At 34.6% G+C, this 16,101-nt stretch overlaps 2 protein-coding genes across 20 annotated transcripts in view; both read right to left on the bottom strand.

Annotated features, from left to right (window-relative positions):
• Positions 1 to 2,959: 2,959 nt before the first annotated feature.
• LOC106666821 lies at positions 2,960 to 5,023 on the bottom strand. 2 transcript variants are annotated; one of them, XM_024226604.1, is made up of 3 exons: positions 4,788 to 5,023; positions 3,198 to 3,405; positions 2,960 to 3,138 (listed from the first exon to the last, which is right to left on the bottom strand). In XM_024226604.1, the coding sequence occupies exons 1-3, from the start codon at positions 4,887 to 4,889 to the stop codon at positions 3,050 to 3,052; spliced, it is 399 nt and encodes a 132-aa protein (XP_024082372.1). In that variant the 5' UTR covers positions 4,890 to 5,023; the 3' UTR covers positions 2,960 to 3,049. The 2 variants fall into 2 exon arrangements, with proteins under 2 accessions (XP_024082372.1, XP_014249779.1); XM_014394293.2 differs by having other exon boundaries at positions 3,198 to 3,384; positions 4,788 to 5,019.
• Positions 5,024 to 10,528: 5,505 nt separating this feature from the next.
• The window catches only part of LOC106667903 (histone deacetylase 4), a 237,662-nt gene continuing 232,089 nt past the window's right edge, over positions 10,529 to 16,101 (bottom strand). For 15 of the 18 annotated variants that reach the window (XM_014396183.2, XM_014396229.2, XM_014396201.2 and 12 more), the window contains 17 exons: positions 15,728 to 15,841; positions 15,053 to 15,156; positions 14,855 to 14,983; positions 14,633 to 14,756; positions 14,446 to 14,570; positions 14,197 to 14,382; positions 13,817 to 13,915; positions 13,353 to 13,500; positions 13,159 to 13,288; positions 12,864 to 13,093; positions 12,613 to 12,795; positions 12,387 to 12,550; positions 12,188 to 12,307; positions 12,004 to 12,126; positions 11,625 to 11,765; positions 11,244 to 11,563; positions 10,529 to 11,188 (listed from right to left, as the gene is read on the bottom strand). In XM_014396183.2, the coding sequence (XP_014251669.1) occupies positions 11,128 to 11,188; positions 11,244 to 11,563; positions 11,625 to 11,765; positions 12,004 to 12,126; positions 12,188 to 12,307; positions 12,387 to 12,550; positions 12,613 to 12,795; positions 12,864 to 13,093; positions 13,159 to 13,288; positions 13,353 to 13,500; positions 13,817 to 13,915; positions 14,197 to 14,382; positions 14,446 to 14,570; positions 14,633 to 14,756; positions 14,855 to 14,983; positions 15,053 to 15,156; positions 15,728 to 15,841 (2,501 nt within the window). In that variant the 3' untranslated portion in view covers positions 10,529 to 11,127. The remainder of the gene's footprint in view (positions 11,189 to 11,243; positions 11,564 to 11,624; positions 11,766 to 12,003; positions 12,127 to 12,187; positions 12,308 to 12,386; positions 12,551 to 12,612; positions 12,796 to 12,863; positions 13,094 to 13,158; positions 13,289 to 13,352; positions 13,501 to 13,816; positions 13,916 to 14,196; positions 14,383 to 14,445; positions 14,571 to 14,632; positions 14,757 to 14,854; positions 14,984 to 15,052; positions 15,157 to 15,727; positions 15,842 to 16,101) is intronic. The other 3 variants (XM_014396175.2, XM_024226582.1, XM_024226581.1) reach the window with 3 other exon arrangements.

Genomic DNA, 16,101 nt, shown 5'->3' with positions numbered 1-16,101 from the left:
CCTATCTACAGTGCTCTTGATAAGGGATAGCTTCTCCCCGATCATACACTACCACTTTCTTTTAATTGGGTTTTTATTGCACTTTTAGCATCAGAGAGCCTGATTGCAGTGGTTAGGTCTGTAGGTTGGGACATCCTACGTTTGATACTCTCTAGACATGTGTCCAAAGACCCAGACAACTTTTTTTGACAGGATACTCCAATTCATGGAATCTCCCTAACGAGAGAATGGCACAATCCACAGTAATTGTGCTCAGGGAGATGGTGCAGATAAGGTAGACAGAACCCCTATTATCTTAAATTAGCCCAAGTGTGTGCCCAATTGCAGACAATTCTGCCATGAACGTGAGGTGAATGCACCATCTCTATACACGGTCATCGTCAGTGACAAAGACCAAATATGCGATGAAAACTGGTGAACCTTGTTCAAAGTTTCAAGAACTTAATACGAAGTTGATAACTTTGTGAGATCATCCCATACAGCCAGAAGGACTCAAGACTGAATCGGCCGGTTACTCAGCTTGAGTACCATTTCCAGTATCATCCCATCTTACAGCTTCACCAAAACATATTCCCAGGTCTGAAGATAGAATTTGATCGTGCTTGAAAGTGGATACCCCAACCCTACTACATAGTCACGAATAAGCTGCTCTCTCTCCAGAGTTCTGGAGGCAGCACCCCTAGCTAGCTTGCAGCACAAGCTGTTCAAAGGGCAAGTTGTAAATACACCGGAACTTGCTTGAAGGGTAGAGCTTATTGTGCAATAACAAGCCATAAAACCATTTAATAGTGGCAAATTACATAATTATTTATTTACAATAACAAGATGAGTTGTAAATCAACCTTCTCTAATTCTCTAAATAGGGAAATCTCTAATTTTCCCCCCAAAAAAATTTGGCAGCTTTTGATGGAGCAGTGAAAATATGAGCCGATCTATCAGATTCTTGCCTTATATCTTCGAATAGCTACAAACCAATTCTGAAACATATCTAAATGAAAAATCAATGGGTGCCTTATAGACAATAGGAGCATTTTGTACACTTATACATTGAAGTCAAGAGCCACAGTTGTGTCTCATAGAGTCACTAAGTTTTTAAAATTACGGACTTGAATGTAAGTACATGAAGCAGAAACATGGGGAACAAGAAGTACTGATGGTCTCGAAATACTACTAATTCACCAAAACGAATAGTTGTGCAAAAATAGAATTGAAATATTCTGCTGCAACTCACGACGTACCTGTTCTGTTGAGGGTTAATATTATTACATAAATTGGTAAAAATATAATGAACTTGTACAAGGAATAAACCTATGGATCACTAATCTGGTGGAACAAAGCTCAAAAAATAGCTACCCAAACATTAGGCAGTATATAAAGGCTAGCAAACCTATGTATCACAGGGGCAATGAGAACAACCCTTACAAATGCATTAGAAACTTTGCCAAACCAACCTCCATTGGAAATATTCATACAAAGAGAGGCTAGGAAAAGCTCACTTAGGCTCCAGAAACAATTACATTGGAAAGGAACTAAACAATTCGGGCATACTACTATAATGAACAAAATCAGACACCCATTAGTAGAAATGAAGACTATATGAACCCGGAAACAATCTTCACAACTTCCTATAAATTCTCAACGGACTATAAAGGAGAGGAAGAACACAGGAGAGCATCAGATACAATGATATGGTAAAACATGAGCAATCAAACTCATTAGGGAAGTACACTTCGGTCTTTCAAGCAGAAATACATGCCATCAATGCTTGTGCCCTGGAAAATCTTAAAAGAGGCTACACTGACGAAAAAATCCTCATAAGATCAGATAGCCAAGCAGTCATTAAAGCATGTAAAAGAATCACATCAAAATTAGTTAGTGAATGCATCCAAAATCTCCAAAACCTGGGGAAACACATCAACCTGATGATATCTTGAGAGCCAGGGCACAGGGGAATTTTGGGAAACGAGAAAGCAGACAGTCTGGCCAGAGGAGGATCTGCAAGACCATACATAGGCCCCGAATCTATTCTTGGGATCACAAAAACAAATATAGAATCCTCCATCGCAGAATGGATCCAAACAAAACAAAAGGAGAAGTGGATAAACTCTAGCGGTGCCAGATATAGTAAACTTATGATGAAATAACCCTCACTAAGACTGGCAAAAGCACTACTGCAATTGGAGAGGGCCAAACTCACTGGCATCTGGGAAAACATCTACACAACATGGGTATATACAACGATGATCCCATTTGCAAATTATGTAATGAGGAGGAGGAAACAGCCACTCATATCATCTTCGAATGCGAAGCAACAGCTCAATGGAGATTTAACCTAACGTACGGAAAAAACTTAGGGAATCAAATTGCAGCAGCGACAGTCAATGACCTGATACTTCTAAGTAGAAAGATTGAGTCTACTAAGGAACTAGGAAGGTACAATAAGCCAGAAGGCTGCAGTGCCTGGGGAGTGAAAACCCCACTTCCTAGTATCCTTTTTCACCATACCATGTACAAGGAATAAGCCAACTCATCAACATAAAGACATGCTCATCAAAAGCAGCTACAAACCCACTAGCCTTCAGAAAAACAAACTTTCAAACTACATACAGACCTAAATATTCCTTTTGTCCCAGATGTAATCCACTCCCATTATCGCCAATTATATACAAACCTCCCAACCACCATAAATCCTCAAATAAATTTTTTTTTTTAAATCAGCCTGACAAATTCCCTATAAATTTCCACACCTATTAAAAAGTCGAAGGCAGCATGATCTTCCGTCCAGTGATAGTGAAACTAACCTTCATTAAATACAGAACACGTAAGAATCATAGGAGTGCTGCCAGTTGGTAGTTTCTTCTCTTTTTATTTATTTATTTTATACACTCGTTGTTATTAGCTACCCGATTGAAAGTAGTATATAAGTACACTATAAATAAATATTAAAAAAAAAAAAGTGAAAAAATATGAATAAATTTATATTGATCAGGTATAAAAGGCTAACATTTTAATCAGACATGACAAATTAACAAATACATACATAAAAAATTTAATAAACAGATTCAGCTTTAGCGGCATCCTTCCAGGCATTAGAAGTGCTGTGTATAATCGAAACAGTTTGGTTTACCAACTCATTATCTAAAAATAAAAACGATAATTTTAAAAAAATGTTCCTGTTGATGTTTTGACCTTCTTACCAAAAGATTCAGATATGTCGCCAGGAAAAGCAATATAATAGTCACATACAATGTGGTCTTTTGCCTTAACGATCCCATGCACTTCCACAACCCCACTCACGGGCTCGACTAACGGCTTCCTGAGCGATACGGTTAACTGTCTCTTATCGGTCGTTTCAATGTTAAACGACAAGCCGGATTTGTTAGTCTGAAATGTATCAAAAAGGTACTAAATTTTATTTTATTTATTTATACTTTGAAAATATTTATTTGTGTCCCATACTTGAATTATACAAATTACAAATTGTACTTAATGCTGTAAAATCCCTGGCAAAACACTATCACTATGGCCAGTATTGCACTGTGCAATCGAGGGCATGTGTTGTGAGAAGTTGGTCGATATTGGCACTCAGTTTGTTATCGGGTAAAGCAGAGGAATTGGAAGTCCAAATTGATTGCAATAGGGTTTTGTAAATTGCAAGTTTGTTTTACGTCAAAAGCTTGGATTATCGTCTTAAAAGTTTATAAAGTAGACTGTAGCATCTGTATAGGCTTTGTTGTTTCAATTGTATTTGCTGATTCCATGTTAGGCATGAGTATAGGTGGAACCCAAGGTAGAGTAAGCAGTTGGATTTGGGGATAGGAACGTGGTAGTATATTGTGAGAGAAGATTTGCTTCGGAGTGTAAATGTGACATGGATGCACTTGCTTTCATTTATCTTCATTTTCCATAGTCTACACCAATCTGCTAAATATGTGATGTTGTCTCTGCAGATATTCCAACACAACTGCAGGATTAAGGTTAGTGGATAATACAACTGTATTAGCAAAAGATGCAAGAAAGATGGTAGGTTTAGTGGGAACACCTGCAGTATAGTCAATTGGTCTGAGGACACTGCCCTGCGATACTCCTGTGGCCACAGAGCATTATTCAGAGTAATATGATCCTTGTCAGACTTGAAAGAATCGCTTTTAGATAAGAGCAGAGGACACCCTTGTGCCACACACGGTCAAATGCTTGTGTAATATCAAAAAAAGCTTCCATACAATATTCTTTGCGCTCAAGGGAAGAGGATATACAGTCTACAACGCGAAACACTTGCTTGACTGTGGAATGATGAGGCACAAGCAAAACTAATGATCTGGGAGAAGGTCAGAAGAGTTCAATATTGACAGCAGATTTTAAGAATTTTTTTCAAAATACTTTGGACATGATGGGATGAGGCTTTACCAGGTTTCGGGAAGTGGGTGATGTTCGAATATTTCCAAATTAAGGGAAAATGGGTAGTGCGAAATATACAATTGTAGAAATATGTGAGGAATACAATAGCTTTTTGAGGGAGTTGTTGGCGAAAACGCTAAGTGAACTAAATCGTTGATCGCTACCATACAAGTAATTATTAATGACGTAACATCAAACTTTTAAAACTGCTTGCATAAATGAACATACAACGTATTCAGATAAAATTGTTACGACAGAGTTGTTCCCGCCTGTCATAATGACGAGTAAAACCAATATTTCAATCCTTGACAAGGTCGTAATTCCATCTAATTAACGTTTAATTAAATAATGTTTAATTATGTTAATATATTGAAAATCGAAAATCACACCTGTAGGATGGTGCCGAATATGGTGACTTTTTTTCCGACGTATTCTGCCAGAATTCTTCCGTTGACGGGTATCCTGACTTCCGATGTAACGTTAGTAGCCATAATTATTGTTTAATAGTTTAAAATTAAATAAAAAGGGGGAAATACTTTAAAAATTAAATTAAATGCGGTTGTTATTTCAAAATCTTCACCCACAACCTTCTTGTAATTGAAGTATTGAACCGAGAAGGTTACTTAACAGAATTAGCAGGCGGGAAAACAGGTTGGGCAACATTTCCCTCCTAAATTTAAATAAATTAACAATTTTTTTGTGTTATAAAACAATTAATTTGATAATAATAAAGTTTAAATTAGTATCAAAAATAAAGTCTATACACAAAGGTTGAAAAAAAGTTAAGAAGAAACAATTATGTAAAGTAAATGAACCATAAAAAGTGCACATTTTATTTATCAATAAAAAAAAATTTTTTAAAACATTAATCACCTAATTTTTTTCTTTAGGAAGAACACTTTATTGATCAGTACAAATCACTACAGTTTTTATAACACAAAATCTAGTAGCATATGCTAATTGTAATGTAATTGTGCTAATGTGTAAAAGTGCAGTCCAATTACTACCCTTCATCAGAATTATAATTATTGACTTTGTCACCTGCATAATAATTTTCAGAAAATATAAGATTATCATTTATTAATAAATATTGCTATGTGTGACTCTACGTATTGACAAGCAGGAAATCTTGAGACAGCTTTCTCTTGAATCGTCGGCGATTGAAAGGAGGCAGGGGTCGTGCCGCGATTTGAGCAATTATTGGATTGATGTGGTCGGTCATCCTTGTATTAAGTTCTCTTTAGGCTTTTCTGGAAATCTGCTCTATCATTGGGATGTCTCGATCTTGATTCAGGGTACTGTTGCACACATACCACAGTGGCTTATATGATGAGACCAGATATATTATATGTTCAGCCCATGTCAATTTTGAGTCCAGGTGGATGCCTACGTAGTGCACAGAAGTGTTGCTAGGAATTGGCATTTCCGTTAAATGTAGTATCTCATTGAAGTGTTTACGACAAATGGTGAATGGTATGACTACTAATTTGGATGCATTTATTTTAACTTTGTTTACACCACACTGCCATCTTGTTTAGAAGTAATTGGAGATCTTCTTGTGCCATTTGGAATGAAGAGACTCTTTTTAATATTGCAACATCATTCACCAGCTGTGCCAGTATGGATGAAGTCGATGACAGGAAATCATGAGTATATATAAAATGTAGAAATGAACCCAGTACGCTTCCTTGAGGTACACCTATAGGTACGGACGCTGACAAGTTTTGACCACATTTGACAGTGAATGTTCGTTCGTATAGATATAATCTCAGTAGTCTGTACATGAAGTCTGTTAGATGTGGTCTCACTTTAAAAAGAATTCCTTCTTGTATAACTTTGTCAAGGCCTTTTCAGTGTCTATGAATACACCCAAGCACACTTGTTTTTTCCCATGTGTTTAATATTTCATCAGTGATGTGATGAATTTGTTGTGGCATGAGTGTTGTCAGAAGCCAAACTGTGTGTTTGGGAGGAGATGCGACAATTTACCAAGTAGCCTGGGGAACAATAACTTTTTAAGGATTTTTGATAGGAGTGATAGGTCTGTCGTTTAATGGGTCTTCAAATTTTTTGTTTGGATTTTTTTATAACCACAATATTGGCGTTTCCATTGCCATTAGGGGTAATGAGTTGTTCTAAAGATGGATGGCATTGTATATCTGTGTTAACATAATGTTCTTGGTAGTGCTTTTGATCATATTTTTCTTAAGTGACCTAAAATGAGTTGAAAATATGCAAAATATTTTTCCCAAATGAAAAAAAAAAAGAAGGGATAATATTAATACATGCAATGGAAACACTCTCATACTTCCACCAGAATCAGTTCACACAAAACAGGGAGTAGGTGTAAGCATAACCTCAAATTTCAGGCAGGATCACTAATATAGTATACTGGTGGAGGAGCATGGAGGGGTAAAGGAGTTGAATTAAGCCATAGCAAAACCCCCTAGACTAGTTCCAACTAAATTTCAAGCTGAGGGTCCATGCAATCCAACTAAGTACACACAAAACAGGGAGTAGGTGTAAGCATAACCTCAAATTTCAGGAAGGAGCCCTAATATGATATACTGGTGGATAAAAGGCGGAGGGCTAAAGGAGTTGAATTGAGCCATAGCAAAACCCCCTAAACTAGTTCCAACTAAATTTCAAGCTGAGGGTCCATGCAATCCAACTCAGTACACAGAACTTGATAAAGAAAAATATAAAAGTATTTACATATTTTTGGACGGTCAGGCCAAAGGCACTTTTAGCTACAAACCAATCTGACAATTCTTAAATTGCCTAGTGGTGGTTTTCGGGACATGAATGTATTGTAGGAATTGAATTGGCCAAAGTGGCTTTGGCATCCATGGGCTTGGTACCACTAGGCACATCAGATACAGCTGAAGTAAGTGTCCATTGACTACTGCATGGCCTATTATGTAAGGATGATCTCTCTTCACCAAAGCATATTTCCAGTGGTCGCATTCAGGTCATTTGTGAATTTGCCTTTACTGGCAAGGATCGCACCCTATCCCGCAGTTGAAGTCCGGGTTTGGCCACAAAGCTGTTTGCTATGAAGTTTGGGTGGAAGCACTCCCAAGCTCGCACCACAGGTTGGCCAAAGGGCTTGTTGCAATCCATTGGCAACTGGAGGTAGACTGTATCGGGCCTTCTGAAGTACATTTCTCAGGCTGAAGAATAAGCCGTGCAACAATAAAATAAGTTTGAGCACATCCACTGCCCTCCCAGCTGAAGTCACTTTTCTACCGTTTACCTGTCCATGTGTAGGATCCCATCTTAATTTTTGATCAAATGTGAATTAATATCACATCAATTTGTTGAAACATCCTGTGAATGAAAGAAATTTCTAGGGTCTGAAAGTAGAACAACAGGATTTAATTAAAATTTTTATTAAATATTGATATTTTGTATACACCATGTGTAAAACATGATAATTTTCATACATCATTACATTTGACTTGTACTTTGACAATAATAATCCATTTATATAACTTTGAACATATTAACAAAACACATAAAAAGAAAGACATTTCATATAATTTACAAATAACAGTTTATTCCTGCCATAAATTAACATTTTTATAAAAACAAAGATTCTTATCCCTTATTACTCAATTATTTTGTCACATAGAAACATCAATAAAGAAATAATTATATATTTTTTAAACATCAAAGTTTGTACATAATGTTATATTCGAGTTAACATAAATAGCTTATTTGTATTATAATTAATGGTTAATAATAGTACAAACATTTATTTTTTAAATTTTCTTCTTCTTTTTCCATAAGAGGAATATAATTATCAATGGTGTATAGAAAATATTTGAAGGGAAGATTTGGAATCGTGTTACATATACATTTCAGTATGAAAAAAATAATAAAAAAAAAATTAACAAATTTACAGATTAATTTTTAATTAAAAAAAAACAAAAAAAAACAACAAAGAATGCTATCTTAGATGAGCTTAATTTTAATGACTAGATTGTGGCTCATGATCATGTTTTTGTTTGAAAAAATCCAATCTTTGTGCAGTGCTCCAAAAAATGACATTCTTGCGTAAATATATTTTCTAGAAAACAGTTCGCAATATATATANTATATATTTGTTGAATTAAATGGATTACTTTGAAAATATAAATTATCTTTAAAAATATATCATCTTTTATGATAATTTTTTCCCACCAAAAATATCTTATCTCGATAGAATTAATTTGACCAATTTCCATTAGGATTTCTGCCTGTCCAATATTTTTTCCGTTTCTTGTAACACCTTCAAAAACTGAATAGGGTGAGGGGAAAAAAGCAATGTTTTTCATTTTCAAATTCTATTTATACAAAGAGATCAAAATCATCTTAACCTAACTTTTTTGTAACTAGATTATAAAATATTATTATTTTAGCATCAAAGCAGAAATGTTTGCAGTATAAAAATCACAACAATTAACGTGTGCTTTACTTTAAATAATTTTTTAACTAACAACTTTTTTTCAACTTTAAATCATTTTTTTAATATAGATTTTTATTAGATAAGCTAGACTATGAATCTACAAAACAAGCTTTTTTTTAAATATTATGTCTTGGTGCATTTTAAAAAGCAGTTTGTACTTTGCACTTATTAAATGGGGAAAGACACACAAGCTACCTTGAAAGAGTCTGTTGAAAAAAACAGAAACTGTTAAAGATAAAAAAATTCAATTGTCCTTAGAAGCAAAGGAAAAAGAAGAAATTATACCAAGGGATTTCGTCCCTTAGGAGTCCTTTCAATATAGATTTTTTACATGTTTTATTAATTTATGTTTAATGTATTAATTTAAAAAAAGTTCTCAAACATAAATAAAGTGAAAAGGAGATACTCCACTACGTATTCTCAGAAATCCGGGCTTTGTTGTAGAAACGCAGACAGAAGTCCCAAAGGAAAAAATCGTTTTACAGAAAAAACTTTAATGATAATACAATATTAAAAAAAACACTTATATGATTTTTAATTGAGGAAAAAGAAATTAAGAAATAATAACACAACGGGCCTGCCGTTATCACAAAATAAAGTTACAGAGGAAAAAACCTCATAGCCATCCAGTGGCTTGAGCAGTCGAGAGAAACAGTACCCTTTTGTTTCCCCTCGAGTAATAAAAGTTGCATAATAAAAGACAGAATACTTTTTAAGCTCAACCCTACTATCGAACGAAAACTAAATTTCCCTTTTCGAACTAAATTACTACACAATTTTTTTTGTTTTTTGTCAGTTTCTCTTCACAAAAAATATAACTATATTGCTATTAACAAATTTATTTACACTAATTTATATATATATATATATTATATATAGACTTTATTTTTAATTAAAAAAATTATATTTTTTCATTAATATTTTGCCCAATTAAAATATAATCTAAAATATAAAAAGTATCTAGGGTATAGTATCTAAACATTTTCTCTATATAACAATAATTATTGGTAATTAATAAATACTAAAATGTGTCTTCAGCTTAATTTAATTTTTTTTAAATACATTATCATCCTGTCTGTATACAATCCCCCCCGCCCCATGAGCCATTCAATTACATTAAGCCATTTTCTTATTGTGGGAATTTTTGAAGCGATTGAAAATTTAAAAAAGCCCACTTCCAAAAAGCCAATTTTAAAAGCTAACTGTTCGCAAAAAATTGAAAATTTATCAGCTAGGATAAAAAAAAGTCCATTTAAGATTTTTTTGAACATTTACAAAATAATAAATAACACGACTGGAATGTTGAGGATTTTTGGAATTTTTAAAATTCCGTATTTTCTTCGCTTACACATCACAATAAATTTCCAATTTTTTTTTCTTTCCTTCCAACAATAAAAAAAAAGGAAACAAAAAAGAAGAAGCATTAAATGCCAAAATACGTGCTTGTGTTATATGCAATTTTGAAACAACTATTTCCAAATTGAAAAAAAAGAAAAAATATAAAATGTGGAGTCAGTTTAACAATTTATTTTTCTTCTTTTTAAATATTAAGACCTAACAAATAGATTTAATTAGACAACGCTTACCACTATTGTCTTTTTAATGCATTTTTCTCAATTAAACCAAACATTAAAAAAAAAGTACTTTCAAAAGAATAAATAGAATATAAAATAAAGCACTGACAAAAGGGAGGTAATTTTTTTTTTCTATCCCAAATATTCATTATATTATTTGTTAAATGCAATATTTATATAAAGACAACTGTATTAAGCTCAATTTGGTCCTTAACAATCTGAATTAAAAAACAAACAAAACATCTGAACTCTAAAGCTTTGACACCTCTAACAAGCATCTTTTTTTGTTTTTGTAAATATATATTTTTTTATAACAACAATAATAATTAAATTCAACCGGTGTAAAATAAAAAACTAAAATTTCCCAAATGTTAAAAACCTAATAAGTATTTATATAACAAACAAAAAGAAATATGGATCTACTCTTTGGTATTTTATTGAACCATATTGCAACTGAAAACGTATTTACCAAGTATCCGAAGAGATTTAAGACTTTTTCATGTCCTACCGGGTTTCCAAGCCGTTCGGTTGGACAAAAGGGCTTACACAGTGGATCCGCTAGGTTAAGTTTATTTTTTAAAAATGTTTTCTTTTGTAATTATTCTTAATCATCGACAAACCACGGACGGATACCACTAAAATTGAATGTTATGTGTGCTAAGACACAGACAAAGAAGACACAAGACGAACGACGTCCGTCTCTCTTCACTTAACTTCATCCTCCTCCATTGGCTCTACTGAATTTTCCCTTGAGCACTCATGACTGCTAAAAGGAAAAAAAAATCAATAACTTCTCTTAAAAAAAAAATTGATGTTCTTACTTGATATGAGAGTTGACTTGTTGCTGCATGGATAGGGATGCCATATTGGCTGTTACGGTTTCCGGTTCCTCTCCATCATTCAATTGAGCGGCAACCGCTGACAACGATACAGTGTGTGCTTGTTCTTTCAAACATGGCCAATGGCCGAGTTGGATAGCGATGGTTTTCTGAAGTGTATCTATTGCGTGTTGGTTCGGCGGCCTTCTAAGTTCCTCGTCGCTGATCGGTGTCGGGTCATCTCCGAGCAAAGCCCTTACGCATTCTTCGGCGGAATCACAAATAGCTGGAAGGTCATAGCCCCCCTCGAGCGATAAAACAAGCTGAAAATTACGCTTTTATAGCTTAGTCGAATATTTAAAAAAAACCAAAAAAAATTTTTACCTTTCCATCTGCAAGTTGCATGAGTTGTTGGGTCATAAAACCGAAACAAGCTGGGGATAGCTTGTATCCTCCGAGAGGTGCCGGATGACCCGTAGCTGCATCAAAACCAGCCGATACCATTATAATTTCTGGGCAAAATTCCTGAAAATTAGAAAATAAAATCAATCGTAGTTTTCATCGGTTAGTTGTAATCAGGTGTTATTTTTCGGTATAGAGGAAATGTATAAATAAAAAATATAAGAAATAAAATTAAAATAGAACCAAAATGTCATCACAATTAAAAGTCTGTGTATTTACTGAACAACCCCAGCTGCTACAGCCAATCAAATCAAATCATTTTCCTCTAAAAAACTACCTTAAAATAATATTAAATCCTAACCTTTGCTATCGGCATGACGACAGTGCGGAACGCTGCTAAATATTCTGCATCGCCCATCGGAGGATTTAGTCCTCCTGACCAAGCTATGTTGACGTTATATCCAAAGCCTGGGCCAACACCACACTAAAAAAATTAAACATAAATATTAAACAATGCTTTAACATGACTATGAGTTGAATCGTACTTCTGTCGGGCCTCCTGTTCCTGGAAAGAAATTTCCATCGTCGTGACGATGTAAGGATATAAATAGGATCCTTCTGTCATCGTAGAACATCTGCTGAGTGCCATTTCCATGATGAACATCCTATCAAAATAAAGTATTGTTTATTGCCAGTACGTATATAATTATAACACAAAATACAAAAGTTGATTTATTGATTTACCCAGTCGACTATTAAGATTCGCCTAAGTTCAAGTTTTTGTTGAAGCAGCCTTGATGCAATAGCTATTGAGTTGAAAAAGCAAAAACCCATCGCTTGCGATTCTTCAGCATGGTGGCCGGGTGGCCGTACAACAGCAAATCCGTTCTTGATATCTCCAGTTGCAGCTGGAAAAGTAATGTGTTAATATTAAAAAAAAATAAAATAAAATAAAAAAGTAAATAAGTACTTTTTATAGCTAGATCGATGACAGAACCAACTGCAATCCTAGCAGCAGGTGCCGTGTGGATTTCATTCCAAGTTGTGTCCGAGTCAACACCGACGCCGCCACAAGGAAGCCTTACAAAACTCTTTATCGGCAGTTGGGAAAGTTTGTTCATATCGAGCTTCTGTCTATTCATTGGATTTGTACCTGTAAAATGAAAAAAAAAAAAAAAAAGAAAGAAAAGTAATTAATTTGTTTTGAAATAAACCACTCACCAAAAAGAAGCGTGTGAGGTTCGCTATGGCATGTTTGAATTTCTTCAAGGGTGGCCTTCCTAGAACGGATCTTGTGACAGCGTCCTGTGAGACCCGTCTCGCCCAATCTTGCCCAAACGCTCTGCAGCCGGCCGCCGTGTTCAGGGTGCCAACCGTTCTCACCGCACATACAAGCGTGTTTCAGCATGCCGGTGTCAAAAGCGAGTCCTGTTGTAATTCTCTGCGGGCTTCTGTAAAATCATGAAAACCAATTTGAACCAGTTCTTTAAAATAAAAAATTTATTTATAAAATTACCCTGTAAGCTTTGGTGAAGTATGGTTGCTTCCGACTTGAGGTTCAGGGCTTAAAGCAACCAAAGGACTTGATAAAGCTCTTGCCAACGGCCTTCCTATATTAACCACTCTTGAATTCGCAACTGAACTGCCTAAAACAATTAAAAAAAAAAAAATTAACAATATTAAATAACTTAAAAATAAACATTTACATACAATTGCCCTGGTTGACCTGTAGAGTGTGCCTCATCATAAGATCTCTCTGCTGCTGGAGGAAACTCTCTCGCTCCCTCTGCTGCCTTGAAATTTCACTCTCTTCATCATTGTGATGGTTCCGACTACTCTTTTCTGTCAGATCTATGACCTACAAATACGAGTATATTACATTTTTTAAATAAAATATTAATTTTATGATTTCCATTTGTTGTCTCCACAAAGAATCTGAAATTTAACCATTACTCATCCTTGACCATTGCTGAGATGGCACTTTTCTGCCGTCTTTCATTTATACATACAGTGAACTATCATGGGCTCTGGTGAAAGAGACTTGACTTCACAGAATTACACAGACACACTGAAGATGGCGAAAGGCCAACTTTGAGAGGATAGATAGACTAAGATGATAGTAAGGATCAAATCACAGATTTATATTATTAAAGAAGACGAAAATTGATAATTACTTCTGGAGGATTATCATCGGCTTCGGGCGTATGCTCCAACTGTGAATTAACCATCTGCACTCGACTACCGACCCTTGTTAGCACCGTTTGACGAATTTGCTGCAAATAAACATTTCAAACGTGTATTCCAAATAGTTTAAAGTTGAGCAAAAATAATTTTACTATATATAAATACAAAAAAGCAAGTTACCTTTAAACTAAGATTCTTTATTAATTGAAGCAATTAGATTATTTAAATTGTGTTATATTTTTGTTAGAAAGAATATGGAAAAGGGTAAAAAAACTGGATTCCGCCTAGGGCAGCCACACACGAGATTAAGTGACACAGTCAAAATGATTTAAAACGAGACATCTTTTGGCTGGAAGGTTCAATTTCTTACTTGCTTGAGAAGATTACTGGAAATTGTTTGCTGTGGCTGTTGCTGGTAATCCCTTGAATCTTCATAATGGACAATAGCATTCATAGGTGCTGTTGTATTGAGCAGAGGATGGCCGAGTGGAAGAGGAGCTGACTGCGTCCTTCCCAGAGGCCTGTGCCACGACTTGTTTAACCTCGCATGTGCCACCTTCAACAGACCGTTTTTTTTTTCAACACCTCGCCCCAAAGAAAGATCGAAGTTAATAATTACCTGAGTGTCGGTGATTGGCGGCGCAGGGTAATTTGTTGGTATTTGAGGCCTGGCCTGTTCTAATGTCTGCATCTGTTTCTGTATGAAGCTTGGTGAATTTGGGTTGGAATATTCCCCGTCTATGACTTAAAAAAAAAAAAAAAAAATTGTAATCAAAATGTTAGTTTATAATTTTGCTTTTAAGTACCAGGCAATGTTGGGTAAAATGGAAGAGTCCCTGGAAGCATCTGCCCAGTCAGCGGTACTCCAAGCCTAACAGCCAATGAAGCTCTCACTTCTGCTTCAGACACAGGAGCAAGTTTACTTCCCTCCTACAAAAACAAACTCTTATAATAAAATAAAAATAAATACATAAATAAATAAAAAAATAAAAAATAAAAAGAGTTTTTAAATTAAAATTACAACTCACATTTGATGAATTTGGTGGCCTTCCGAGTGAAATGTTGGGCATAGAAGGACTGCTATAGAGGGCGGAAATGTCGCTCAGACTCCCGCTCTGATCAGACCTGACAGAAGTCTGCGCGTAAGGTTCTCCTTCCTTGAAAAATCCATCATCAAATGAGCAATTTTGTATTTATTTGAATATATTAAATATAATTAAAATTACTTCTTTAATCGGCGTTGTATGACCTGCAGGCGGTGAAAGTTGAGAATTCGCATGAACAGGAGGCGAATTAGGTCCTGAGTCAGGATTACTACTGCCTGATTCCACTGGAATAAATATAAAAATATATTTATATTTTAAATTAAGGACAATTTTTAAACCCTAATAAAATTTACACATCGTTAAAATTGTCTCAGAATTTAATTTTTTTCCTAAGGTTTATTGATTTTTTTAAAGAAGAGGTGCAATGATTCAACTAAGGATCCCCATTAATAGACAATGTATGAAAAAAATTTATTACTGCAATGCAAATGATTTGAAAAACCACTCATCAGAAAGAAAAATGAAACAAAATCTCATCAAAAATAGAGAAAAATAAAAAGCGATGTTACGTAAGAACTGTTGTTCTGCACAAAAACAATCCAGGGTAAAGACAATTCAGAGCATTGTTACTTTATTAATACATGATTATACAAAAAAGATAATTCCATAAACAAAAACCACCAAAAAAATTCTACCCAATTCAGATAGATTCAAATTGTATAATCAAAATGTCCTTTTCAAGGTATTCTAATAAAATAAAAACATGGTATGAAATGTAAGATGTTATTATTTAGGAGAAACCAATTTGCTGTTAGTGCTAAATAATTTGATTAGTTTTAATACCATGCAACATACTTGCTAATGTCGATTTCCTCTTCAAGTGTCTGTCTTTTCTTCTTGCAATCGGACTAGCTCTCCTCTCGATCACTCTCTGCTTCAACCTCACTTTGAGCAGGTTCGGCTCCGAGGCTGTACACCGATGTAATTTGTTTGGAGGTGACAAAAAATAGAAGGTTGGGGGAAAAGAGGAAAGAAAATATGTTAGTACGCTAAATAAGAAAAAAAAAGAAAACAACAAAGTAAAACAAAAATATACTGTTAATGTTTTGTTTTTTAAAAAGAAAACAAACAAAAATTTACATTAAAAATACGCTTGAATATGTTTAAGATTTGGCTTTGTTAGTTTAATTGTGCAAATGTTAAGCTCACGGCTCGTGCTTTCATTTCTT

Source organism: Cimex lectularius, unplaced genomic scaffold (genome assembly GCF_000648675.2).
Source record: "Cimex lectularius strain Harlan isolate CLEC.00 unplaced genomic scaffold, Clec_2.1 scaffold85, whole genome shotgun sequence".
Lineage (NCBI taxonomy): Eukaryota > Metazoa > Arthropoda > Insecta > Hemiptera > Cimicidae > Cimex > Cimex lectularius.
The sequence above is the reverse complement of the archived record's forward strand: the minus strand, read 5'-3'. Positions and strand labels throughout refer to the sequence as shown.